Source organism: Telmatherina bonti, assembly GCF_933228915.1.
Source record: "Telmatherina bonti genome assembly, chromosome: 2".
Taxonomy (NCBI): domain Eukaryota; kingdom Metazoa; phylum Chordata; class Actinopteri; order Atheriniformes; family Telmatherinidae; genus Telmatherina; species Telmatherina bonti.
The window spans coordinates 38,555,370-38,567,633 of NC_136620.1; the positions used below are offsets into that span (position 1 = coordinate 38,555,370).

General features: G+C 42.7%; 1 protein-coding gene across 1 annotated transcript in view; it reads left to right on the forward strand.

Annotated features, from left to right (window-relative positions):
- hipk2 (homeodomain interacting protein kinase 2) overlaps positions 1-12,264 on the forward strand; it is a 65,031-nt gene that overhangs the window by 34,043 nt on the left and 18,724 nt on the right. Inside the window, exons 3-4 of the mRNA XM_079253247.1 lie at positions 9,833-9,956; positions 10,526-10,645. Coding sequence (XP_079109373.1) covers positions 9,833-9,956; positions 10,526-10,645 — 244 coding nt within the window. The remainder of the gene's footprint in view (positions 1-9,832; positions 9,957-10,525; positions 10,646-12,264) is intronic.

Below are 12,264 nucleotides of genomic sequence, written 5' to 3' on the forward strand. Positions count from 1 at the left end.
CAGTCTCCAATCTCAGGAGGTGCTATCAGCTCGCTCCTTTTAACTTTATCATTTCGCTTGTAAACAGGACCTTTTGCCCCCCCCCCCCCCCCCCCCCCCGTCCTCCCCTCTGTGCATCAGCGATTATAGGTTTCAGTCATAAAGGATTAATATAAAAGTGAAACTGCTACAGACAACTTGGTTCATTAGTGCCGTAAACCACTTACAGATGAAAAAGTTATATGTGATCAAAGCTAAATTAAGAAATAGTCACTCAATGCATATTTCATATGAATCAACGACTCGTGCAGCTTTGAAGATGTAATGCTTTGATAATGAAACACAATGCAAATGATGACAACAGAAGTTGTTCTATCTTTTCATGTTATCCTCGTCTTTGCAGTTGTAAATCACCTTTTATATAATCTGATTTGCACACAGGAAAACCTTGTTAACATGATGCAGTTCTGTCGCTTCACTCCTCAATGAGATGCTCAGACGTACCTAAAATTCTCTAATTTTCTCACACGTCAGACACAACCACGATGCAGCAGCTCTGAAGCTGAGATGGAATCCGTGCCGTCTGCCGTCTCCCTGACTGAGGCCATGGCAGCAGCAATAATGTCGTTTTGTCCACATTAATTGAATTGTCAAGTATGGCAACATGAAAAAAAAGATAGTGCCGTATTGATTGTTGCTGTACGGTAATTGTTTTCTTTCAATAAACAACGTATGGCATATTAAATGCTGAGCATGCCTTCATTGTTTGTTCTGGTGATGGGAGAAAATTAACACTCTATATGACAGAGGGAAGCAGAAACAATACAGGGCTATGTATTGTCACTGAAAGGTGATTAACTGCGGCTACACTTACAAATGACTGCTGGGCAACGTTGCTTGGCCAAATTAATTACCTGCCAGTGTGACTTATTGTGTTCGAACACAGCACTTACTGTTGAAACCTGCTCCGAAATGGGAGTATACGTTGCTTTTTCCCACCTTAGACATGAATTCCAGTGATGACAAGAAAAATGTTGTGGTCCTGTTTCTGATTCATATACGGCAGCTGGCTTTAGCATGAAAAGGAAATCTATTGCTTGTTTTTAGGAGGGACATTTTTTAGCTGTTCTGTAAAGTGAATCAACAGGGACTCGTTCTTCTTTCTTCGTGCATCCCAGGAATTAGCGACAAGGTTGTTTGTTCAGATTCCTCCAGAAAGCCGCCACAAACCGGCTGTTTTTCGCTTTGCGTGATATTTCTAATTCCTGCCAGGGAAGAATGCAGCGTGACAGACTGTGTCCATAATGTCTTTAGCCACAGCAGGCAGGCCGCATGCTGGGCCAGAAAGCGGGACGACAGTGTGAGGATCTGAGAAGGGACATCTCATGATCTATAGAAGTTTCACCCGTCCCAGAGGACGCTCTGGAAGGATGGATGCATGTCAAGTTCTATGTCATTTCTTGTGTGATTCCTTATGTAAAAACTGTCATGCATATTTGATGTTAAGTTTTGTTGAATGGCTAAGGGGGTCAATCACTATGTTGGATTAAGATCCAGCTAGATGTGGTGACAGTCTGGATCAGCTGCTGTCAGTCTGTCCCATCCGCTCTCTAATTAACCAGAAGCCTTCTACACTCCAGGGATCTGCTACAGACCAGAAAGAGCAGAGTTGCACTCTGCACAGACAGACAGACAGACAGACAGTAAGGCATGCAGAGTGAAGAAGCAAGCCCAGGGAATCATACCAGGAAGTCTCTTCCAGTGTTAAAGATGTGGAGCTGCTCTATTGCAAAGCACCTGATGGAGGTTCTGTTACAACTCTCTGCAGCCCTGTAGCTTGTGATGAGGCAGCGCAGCCTTGGGCACTGAGAATTCATGTCACACACAGCAGAATTTGATTAGGCAGGAGATGGTATTACTGCCTGACCTGGGAGGAAGGAAGAGGGTAGTCAAACAGGGGGTTGCGATGAGATGGGGGGGGTTGGGTGGAGGCAGGGAAATGTAGCGCATGTACTGGATGTCAGCACACCAGGGTGGGGGTAAGCTGAAGCAGGATTTTTTTTTCTGTCTGTCTTGGAAATGTCTCCCTATGCCCTCTTTTACTTGCCCCAGAAATAAGGAAGAAGTCATCCGGAGCAGCATTTCTGACTGAAACTATACGAGCACGAAGGTTTACAGTAAGCCTGCATGTTTGTGTGTTGCAGGCAGACATATGTCATTACAATGTGGCTCAAAGCTATACATTCCCACAGAATATCATGCAATTTCTTCCTCTGAACTATATATTGTGCTAAAGCAGACAATAAAATGGCAACAGAAGGTGTGAACAAACCACAAGTGAAATGATACAAACAGAGTCAGACATTTCTGTTTTTTCTTTCTCTACAAGGACTATATTGTGATATGACAGTGTACTTTGCAGGCTTTGAGCTGCCCTGTCGTGCCTTGCATTCTGCTGATTGCATGCCGGCCTCATATGGAGCTGAGCAAAGGTTTAAGTTAGCTCATCCAATCCCTTGTACATTCCAATTTGCTGTAGTGATCAAGTGTGGGTTTAAGCATCCCACAGCCATGAGCAGATGCAATCTCATCTGCCTGACTGAACGCCTGTGCCAGCATGCACAGTCAGTGTGTCTCGCAACATGTTCTGCTGCTCTCCTGTCTGTCTGGGTGAGCATCTCAGCAGTGACAAGGTTTCTGTGCGCTTCAGAATTGGGAGTGACTGCCTGTGAGAAAGTGTTAGGATTTTCCATGCATTTCCGCTTGGCTTTGCCCTCTCCCAGCTAATCTTGAGCGACCCACATTTTCCCCCGGGGTTTGTTAATAGTGACTAACAGTCTGTGGGTACAACAGCATCAGTCTGAAGGATGAACTGCAGAAATTTCATGTTTTCTAAGAAATACATCCCAGTAATGGGAACTAGAATGGGATGTCTCTTACCCAGCCACTATTGGACCAAAGTTGGATTTTCAGCCATTCAGGTTTATGAGAGCAGAGTTGCACATGCTTCAGGATGAGGTCAGTGTCTGGCCGGTGGCCACTACACTGTCCTAATAATGTCCGACTGTCAGTCCACTGTCCTAATAGGTTTGTGGAGACTTGAGGCTCCTTTTGGCATCCCCTAAATCTTTGCTCTGGGCTGTCTGTCCTGACAGCACCGATGTATGACAAATACCCATCATTTACTGATGGCAAATCCTTCCTGGCACTCTTCTCTTTGACAAGAGAGGCAGAAGGGACAGAATATGTGCATGTGGGTGGATGTTGATAGAGAGGGTCTCCATCTTTCATTGTTGTACACCGCCCACCCTTTCCATCTTGCCCAGCCTCGTATCCTTTCCATTATTTCTCCTTCTGATGAGGAGGGTCCGTCCCTTTGACCCCTGCACCGTGGAAGCTGGGATGGAGGTGGGGGTGGGTGCAGAGGGTACAGCGGTGCCGGGAGCCATGAAAAGTCAGGAGGTTTCAGTTGGAAATGAGATGTATTACTGATAGGATCAGCACATGCTGAAGAATAACAACCACAGGAATGAGGGAATTACCGGCAATGAATGACGGAACAGTGCATAAACATCTAAATGAGCAGCCGAGCTTTGCTTTCTGTTTTTCTTTTTATTTCTAACTTGCTTGTTGTGCAAATGGAAGCTTGATTCAAGCAGCAGAAGAAGAAAGAGAAAGGGCTTTTTTTTCTCCAAAGGAGGTAGTTTCTACAGCAGCAAATGCATTGCAAGTGCAGTAAAACATGTTTGATGTTCCACGCTACCTCACAGTAAATCCCATCTTCTATCGAGTGCTTTTGTCTCTTCAAAACACAGCCGGTATGCAGCGACAGGAGCCCACACTGTCCCACAGTGTGGCATGCTAATATTAATATATACCATACCACGGCAGCAAGGCTCCGTGTGTGCCACAGTAACAGGGGTTGTGGGGGTTGAGGGGGTGCAGGGGGGGGTCTATGCCCACTGAATATTTCATCATCTAAAATGCCTCAAAGAGAGGGGAGGTGTAAAATGTGAGAGTGAGAGGGACAGGGAGGAATTTTGAATGTGCAAATGCTATCGGTGTTGTCTCTTAGCTACCATTTAGTCCCTGAGGCTGCTGAGCTGAGCTGAACGTCGGCTTGTATTGAATCAGCAGAAACATCACACGCCACATGTCCACCGGATGGACATCACGAGCCATCCACACAACGGAGAACATTAGTTTATCTGCAACTCGTAGCCGATGAATTTGAACAAAGCTGAAGAAATAGACATGGACTTTCCCAATCTCTGTACGTTTATTTCTCATTTCTGTCTTTTTTTTTTTTTTTGTTAATTATTAGACAATATAAAATAAACAGTAATAAAAAAATAAAAAACACCCACCTGTATTTTGCATTCTCAACTCAACTTTATTTATAAAACCCTTTAAAACAACCAAAGTTGGGACAAAGTGCTGTACATCAGCCAAAACAGCCAAAGAGTAAAACAGTTAAGAGATAAATAAATAACACAATAAAATAATCGATCATACCAGGAATAAATAGATTCCTATTTATTCCTGGTTTTATAAAATAATAAAACAAAATAAATAGATAGTAAATAAAACCAATAAAACTAAATTAAAATCAAAATATAACACACTGACTAGAAGCAGACTCTCACTGGGTTAAAAGCCAAGGAATAAAATGTGTCGTGCATTCGTGTAGTTTGATATGTTGGAGTTTTTAATAACAGATTCTGTAGAATTTCAGAAGCTAATAAATTACGGCTGTTCAGAGTTTTGATGTTGAATCCTCCATTTGTATGAGACATTGTCCGGTTTCTTTCCCTCCTCAGGATTTTCACTCTTTAACGAGTAAAAACTGTGGCAACCTTGTTCAGGGCTTTCTCTTTACTTTTTTCTAACAGTCAGACAGAGCCAAATGAGAGGGGAGCCTGTATTCAAGTCCTTGATCACCAGGAATGTTGCCCCTGCTTGGGGAGCAAGACAACATTTCTCAAGGACCCTGTGAAAAAGTTTTCCTGGTCCTGATAGACATCCCTCCTTTCCAGCCCTGTACCACCTGGAACACCCAATTTCTAAATTTAAATGTGGTTATCAGTCCCTGGCTGCATAAACGTGCATTTTCTATATGTATTCTATGCATCCTGTGCATGCTTGGAGTTATAGGGGTGGGTGGAGCATTTGGAAAATGTTTAATGTATGTACATTTATATTTATATATATGCGTGTCTCTAGGAGTGAGCTGCTCCGAGCCACAGGTGTACGGTGGGGGATGGAACTTTGCATATTGATTTCACAGTCAGCAGCCACCGTGCAATATATCTCAGAAAGTATTTCTCTATGATGCATCTTCAAGAGGCTGTGGAGAAACGTTTTTGGGCATGAATATGTAGATGAAAGCCCAGGAGGAGGAAGGGAGTCATTCACAGCACCAACATGAGCCTTTTGCGTTAAGCAAGGGCAAGATACGGGATGAACAGAGGCAAAGTGGGAGAAGAGAAGGGGCAGGGTGGAGAGAAGTTAATGTTTTGCATCAGCTTGCGCTCTCCCCAGTCATCTCTTCAGTTGATCACATTATTGCGCTTTTAACTTGGGTAAGATGTTGACTGCTATTATTTACTTTAGTGACGTTTACTATTCTTCATCCCTTACTGCCAATCTTTTGAGTAAAACATGGTTACGCAATGGCCAAAAGGCATGGGAATGGAAAAGAAAATGATCCAAACCATTTCCTAGAGACTGGATGGCCCTGTCTGGTGTGTGTGTCCATTTATGTCTACGTAAATGCTGTTCTGGGGGATCTATCAATATCTCTACTGGAGCCAAGCTCAGGGAAGGTCAGCCTGATGGATGCATCCTGACATGCACACAGCCTCTGATGTCAGCTCTGTGCATGTGTGTGAACGTCTCCTCGTATGTGTGTGTCTTTGTGCAGTTCAACAGAGCAGAGGGTGGATAGGAAAGAGGGTGGGCAGGGGGGGCAATTCTAGCCTGGCCTTGGCGCCCTAGTTCGAAGGAGGTTTTGCTGGTAGAGGGGTGTTAAGGAGGGGGTTGCATGGCGATGCTGGGTCGAGGTATTGGGGTTGGCTGGACTGGCATAGGGGATGGGTGAAAGGGCTGAGGTGTAGGGGTGGGCTGGGGTGGCAGAAGAAAGGCCTCATTCATAAGTCGTGCCATCTCTGGCTCCCAAGGGGACCGAGGCTCATCAATGACCAGGCCAGCTGGGAGGATGTCAGCATGCAGACTCTCACCCACCCTCCCTCTTTCTTTTGTCAAGGGCCAGTCCTGTCAAAGGCACTCGCCTGAACACTGAGGTCTCTCATGCACTTGGTTCTCCGTTCAAAACCAGTCAAAGCCTTTGGCTAGCCAGTGTTTTGCACACTGTCTGTGCTGGATGTGATATGCATGATCTGCAGGAAGAAGTCGGTGGTAGCTGTATAAGCTGGAGACGAGCTAGGTAGGTCAAAGGGCGTGAAACTGGCACAGTTAGCTGAATTTAGCATAATAAGATTAAGTTCACCAGTAGAAATGCTGCTTTTAGCCAACATACTGTGACACTGGCTCCATAGATGCGAATATGGCCCCTGATTTTCCTGCAGCACCACCATGAGGTTCTCATGTGCCTTACAACCAAATGGTTGAAGTACAATAAAATTAGCAAGGAATTGTAGTTTTTTCTCACAATAACGTGTAACACATTTCAACACTGTTTTTTTTTAATAAACTCAGTTCTAAACAAAAATGTCGCCGATGGTCTTTTTGGTCTTTTCCAACGTTTGAAAAATCCCAGATGAAGAAGCCACACTGTCATCCCTCTGCACCTAGTTGCTTTTGTGCATGCTTTATTGGTATGCTAACTATTTAGCATCCATGACTAAAGTTATTTTAAAATGTGTGAGATGTGATCAGGTATGTTTTTGTTTTTTTTTATGTTGTTGGAGAGGAAAGGGGTGCAGGGAGGGAGTCAGGTTTCTGAGCTGTGCACATGTGCGTGCCGTTCATCACTGCCAATGAAAGGCCTGCATCAGCAACAGCTTTGCATGCAATGGCGGGGGTGCATTTGTAGGGACAGATTTGCATTCGCGGTTTCATATCATAAGCAACAACATTACTCCCTCTCTCTTCCTTCCTCTCTTTCTTTCTCTGTGTTTCGCTGATGTGGAGGAGCTTTCTGTGACAGGCAGAGGGGCAGAGCCGAGTACGGCATTGGAGCATACACCCACAAAGGTTCAGGCTGCAACAGATCTAAGCATAACATCAATTTAGCAAATTTCCCAATCAAGTGCAGGGGGAAAGTTCATGTTTCCACCACAAACAGCAGCATGCGCATGCACAGACACTCAATTAAAAGATAAACAAACAGCACTAATTGAGGTTTTGCTTTATGACAGTTGGGTTTTATTGTTTGGCTGTTATAAAAGCCTCCTTTGTATCACATTTACAATACTTTAGCTCTTCTTCTGCGCTTGTTTTATGAGAGAATGAATGAAATGCAGCAGCGGAGACAGATGTTGAAAGATGTCCGAGTATAAAAGCAGTAAAGCTCAATGTCCCGTGGATTTTAGGTATACACTGAACTGACAACAATCTGACGATCTGATAAAAGGGTCGCTTGCATCTTTCATCTTCACACTGTGCTTAGATGAGTAGCTTCTCCTAAAAAAAACATAATAAACTGTGAAAATAGACACTTTTTTTTATTTTTTTGAAGCCTGCAAATGTCTTTCCCAAGTTAAAATGAGATTTCTTGAAAAACCCATACTCATGCAAATCAGCAGGCATGCAGTATGTGTTGTGCGTTTTTTTCTGTTGGGATATGGGAATCCTATTTAGATGACAAATGCATCACAGACCTGCTGGGTTGCTATATTGTTTTCATTATGTTGTCAAAAAATGCATAGGCTATAATAATGTCATCGCGCTGCCTGTTTCTATTGTTAAACTCTGAACCAACACTATGATAAGCAAACGCAGCGAGGGGAACAGATGATATGGGAACGTAAACCGAACATAACATTTGAATGTTTGGATATTATTCTGCAGTTATCTTGTAGTTTATTCTACAGTGTTTGGATGTTTTAACTTCACTGTGAATGTGCTTATTGATTCCTTGTCAGGTTTGGATATACCCTATTGAAAATAAAAGAAATGTGTTTTTTCTGCAGTATATGGCGACTGCTTCCATGGACGCGTGAAGCGTTTATTGTTCTTTCTCTATCAGTCTTCAATGCAAGTCCAGCCAATATAGCAAGCCGTTAAAGGACCATCACGTTGACCCCCATCCTTTTGTCCATCTCTGTCCTTCCCTACCTTCAGCAGACTTCCCTGTTCACTCTGATATTGCCTCCTAGCAGGTTCCTTTCTGAGCTTTTAGAGAGACGTCTCAGTCCATTGTGTGATGTTTACTTTGTATTGGTGTGTAATGGAGCTCTAAGATACTGTTGCCAGAGTGTTGTGTTGGTGTCTGTTCCATTGCTGCCCTTTAGACCCCAATAACCACCCTCTGTGACAGAAGCTCTTCAGTGCCTAAAGCACTGCCCTCCCCTCTTTCTCTTTATTTGTGTGTCTGCATCTTTGGAACTTTGTGTGCTATTTGTTTCTCATTGTCTATCACTGTGATGCCTTCTCTGCGTTAACCATATCTCCGTGCACAAAGAATCAACTGTGCACTTCTGTCTTTTCAGCCAGCGCCAGTGAGCAAAGAACAGGCGACTGCCGTTGTAAAATTTTCTCTGACTATGAGTGGTGTTTTCGTTCATTTACCTCCAAAAACCCCACGGGTCTGTAACGTCCTGAAGCATCATCCCCCGTGCTGTTTCCCACAGTCTGTTTCCCTGCTATGTACAGTTCCAGTCCGCCTGAGGCCGGACCCCCTTTATTTCATGACCAAAACCATACCAGAGCCCGCCAAAGCCTGACGGGGGGCTAGTTGCCATGGTCACAGAAATCAGCATTGAGAATTTGAAACTTTCCAAGAGCCGCCTTGAGCTCCTTTGAACTGTGTCATGCTGTTAATATATATTACAGATGGACCGAGAGGGGGTTTCAGTTTCAGTATTCATCCTAGAATAGATCATTTTGGAGCTGAGTAGGATGAAAACCATTAGACCAATGACATTTGCTCCTATGGTGATGACTGCCAGAAGATCTCTCCAAAGTGCTCTGAATTGTTAGCAGAATGGCTGCGTTGTTGGCTTTTGTAGTTCCCATCAGAGGCATGAGCTCACAAAAGTATATTAGCCTCTCTGACAGGACAAAAGTTAAGAACTGTTTGGGACTGCAGAGCTGCTGAAGTAAGAGAAATATTTCCTTTCTTTCATCACCAGAGATGCATATCATCCTCATTGTGTGTGAAAACAGCCTGTTTCTCAGCTCAACCTGCTGCGTGGTGAATATTCTAGTTTTTGTGTGACATGATTGCTTCCATATTATGCCTGTGGACTGAGAAACTTTGTAAACATACCGCTCTACCTCAACCACTCCCCATGTTTGAAGAACACAGAAAGGACTCAGTGATTTGTGCTCCTGCATGGTTTTTATCAACCTTTGAAGTTGCTTAAAAAGAAAAGAAAAGTCCCTTGTGATTAAAGCAATTATCAAGGCTACAACTGGAATCAGCTTTCAGACATTTAAAATGACTCCTCTGGTAGAGATTTGTTCATGTGCAAATGGTCAGAAAGGCGAACTACGCCCAGTTTTTCCATCAGCTGATACAAAGTGTGAGGAAAAAGCTCCTCGCAAGGCTGTAAATATATCGACAACAGTGCAGCTGATGTATGTCAAGATCACGTCATGCAAAAAAAAAGATTGAATATGAGATGAAAACATCTTATCTCTAAGCACGCTGTGTTTCCTCTATCCACAGGGCTCCAGAGATCATCCTGGGCCTGCCGTTCTGCGAGGCCATAGATATGTGGTCGCTTGGTTGTGTGATAGCTGAGCTCTTCCTGGGATGGCCCCTCTACCCTGGAGCTTCGGAGTACGATCAGGTAACACATAATACACTCTGTTTAGGCACTATAATACCCATGAATTTAAATATGCACATTTTTGTTTATATGCATGCATTTTTACGTGTTCTGTCTGCTTGGGAGGATTGAATGCTTCTCTCTGAAATTCCCCTGACAGCCCCTGATGATTCTTGCGGAGCCTCCCTGTTTATCTGAACAGATGCCACAGAGCCACTTGTCCAATTACTGCAGCCCCTGTGCTCCAGAGCAAGACACTGTCGCATTGCTCTCTCTATCAGTCAGATGGGGGTTCAGTGGGGAAACCTAGAGGAAGTTGTGCTCCGTCTCTGAACAAGCTTATCTGATTTTTCACAAGCTCAACAACTTTGCATGTCTCATTTACAATCCTCAGATCAGTCCTCGACTGTTCAGCCGAGGTTGTGTTTGGCTCTGGTGCTCATTTCTACCTCACACATGTGCAGAAGTTAACATTTGTCTGTAGTTCTTTAAACTCCTAAAAGAGCACTTTCTGTTGACGCAGGGAAGCACCGCTGTCCTCCAGAGTTAAACACAGCAGTATGTGGAAAATCTCCACTTGTGTTTTCCAGATCCGGTACATCTCGCAGACACAGGGTCTGCCTGCAGAGTATCTGTTGAGCGCAGGGACAAAGACCACCAGGTTCTTCAACAGAGATCCCGACTCTACCTATCCTCTCTGGAGACTCAAGGTACAGCTTGAATGATACGGATGCATGCACAAACACACGTTTTATCTAAGCTGGTAGGTTAAAGTGCATCCCTGTAGGATTTTTTTCAGTAAAAGCTGTATAAGTTCCCAGAAACACTAGAAGCAAGGCATGAACAGTCAGTGTTTGTATGCTGATGTTAATGAACCAAAAGTGAGAAGTTGATCCCACCAAACCCTTTGAACGAATGAAAGCCTCCATATTAGCTCAAAAAAAAGAAATGACGAGGCACGTAAAGAGTTAGTAAAAATAGTATTTTTGTGTCTTTATTGGCATCTGAGTTTAATTATTGAATATTTCTGTATTTATTTTCTATGGCAGTATCATTTCTACTTATATGAGGACGCTGACGACCTTGCTGCATACTGAGTGAGAGTGTAATGATAGGAAAATGTAGCTGTGTAACCTCCTCTCACTGCCCGTCTATGTAGGCCACTCAATAAGGAGCATTAACTTCACTTGAACTTTTGCATGCTGCTCAGAGATTTTGCATATTGACTTCCTGACTGCACTGAGCTGCAACACTGCAGTGCATTTTCTCTCCTTTGGGGGCTTTATGTGTCTGAAATCAGTTTCTTCCTCACATATATGAGCACGTGTTTTAGCAGACGGTGAGTGTGGCTGACCTTTTCATGAAGACATACATGTTAGTAACACTGAGCATGCTCCCAAATCAATACAATACTGTTCGTTTACAGCATCTTTTCCACAGATACCGATACTGATATCGATATCAATATCAGTGTTAAAATTAATACTTCTAATCATAATTATCATAATTATAATCATATTAATAATCATAAAAAATCATAATTATCTACATCACTATCTACATATTATCTACATTAATATCTTTATCACAAAGGGGATATTGAATATTTTATATATATTAGAACATAATTACTGGATAGCATTGCTGTAAAAATTATATTAAATTATACTCTGAAATAAATAAAAAACGAAAAAAATTAATTTGAATGCTAAAAGAATTAACTACTGTACAGATTAATAGAAGATTTTCATATTTATTAAATGGAAAATAAAATATATGTACAAATTATATGATAAATAATATAAAACATAATGTGCACAACCGGGATTAAACCAGTAAAATATCCAACAGATCCTCATTATCATTGACAGTAGCAGCATCGTTGCAGCTTCGTCGCCACATGGCGACATCTGATAGGCCGTCATGATCATGTGACACAGAAGGAATACTGTTGCTGGGCTTCACGTGTAATTTTATAGCAAAACCTCAGAAGTAAAAACAAATACCATGTTTTGTATCAACAGAATGGTATCTCAATACTCAAAAAAGATATCAAATCTGATATTTTAATCGGTGGATATCAAAGTATCAGCTCCAGAGTATCGAAACGCTCACTCATAGTCTACTGGCTTTTAACCATTTGTCAAACAATATGCAATTTTTAATGCTTTTTAAAATTTTATTTGATTATTGTTGTTATTTTCTCCATTTCTCAGACTTACAAGCTAATGATTGCTGCGTGTGTTGTGTTGTTTTCTAGTGATTAGAGCTGTCAGAAGCAGTGCTGTACCTTGTCAGGATCTTCCCGTGTCTGGCATGTGCTAAATCA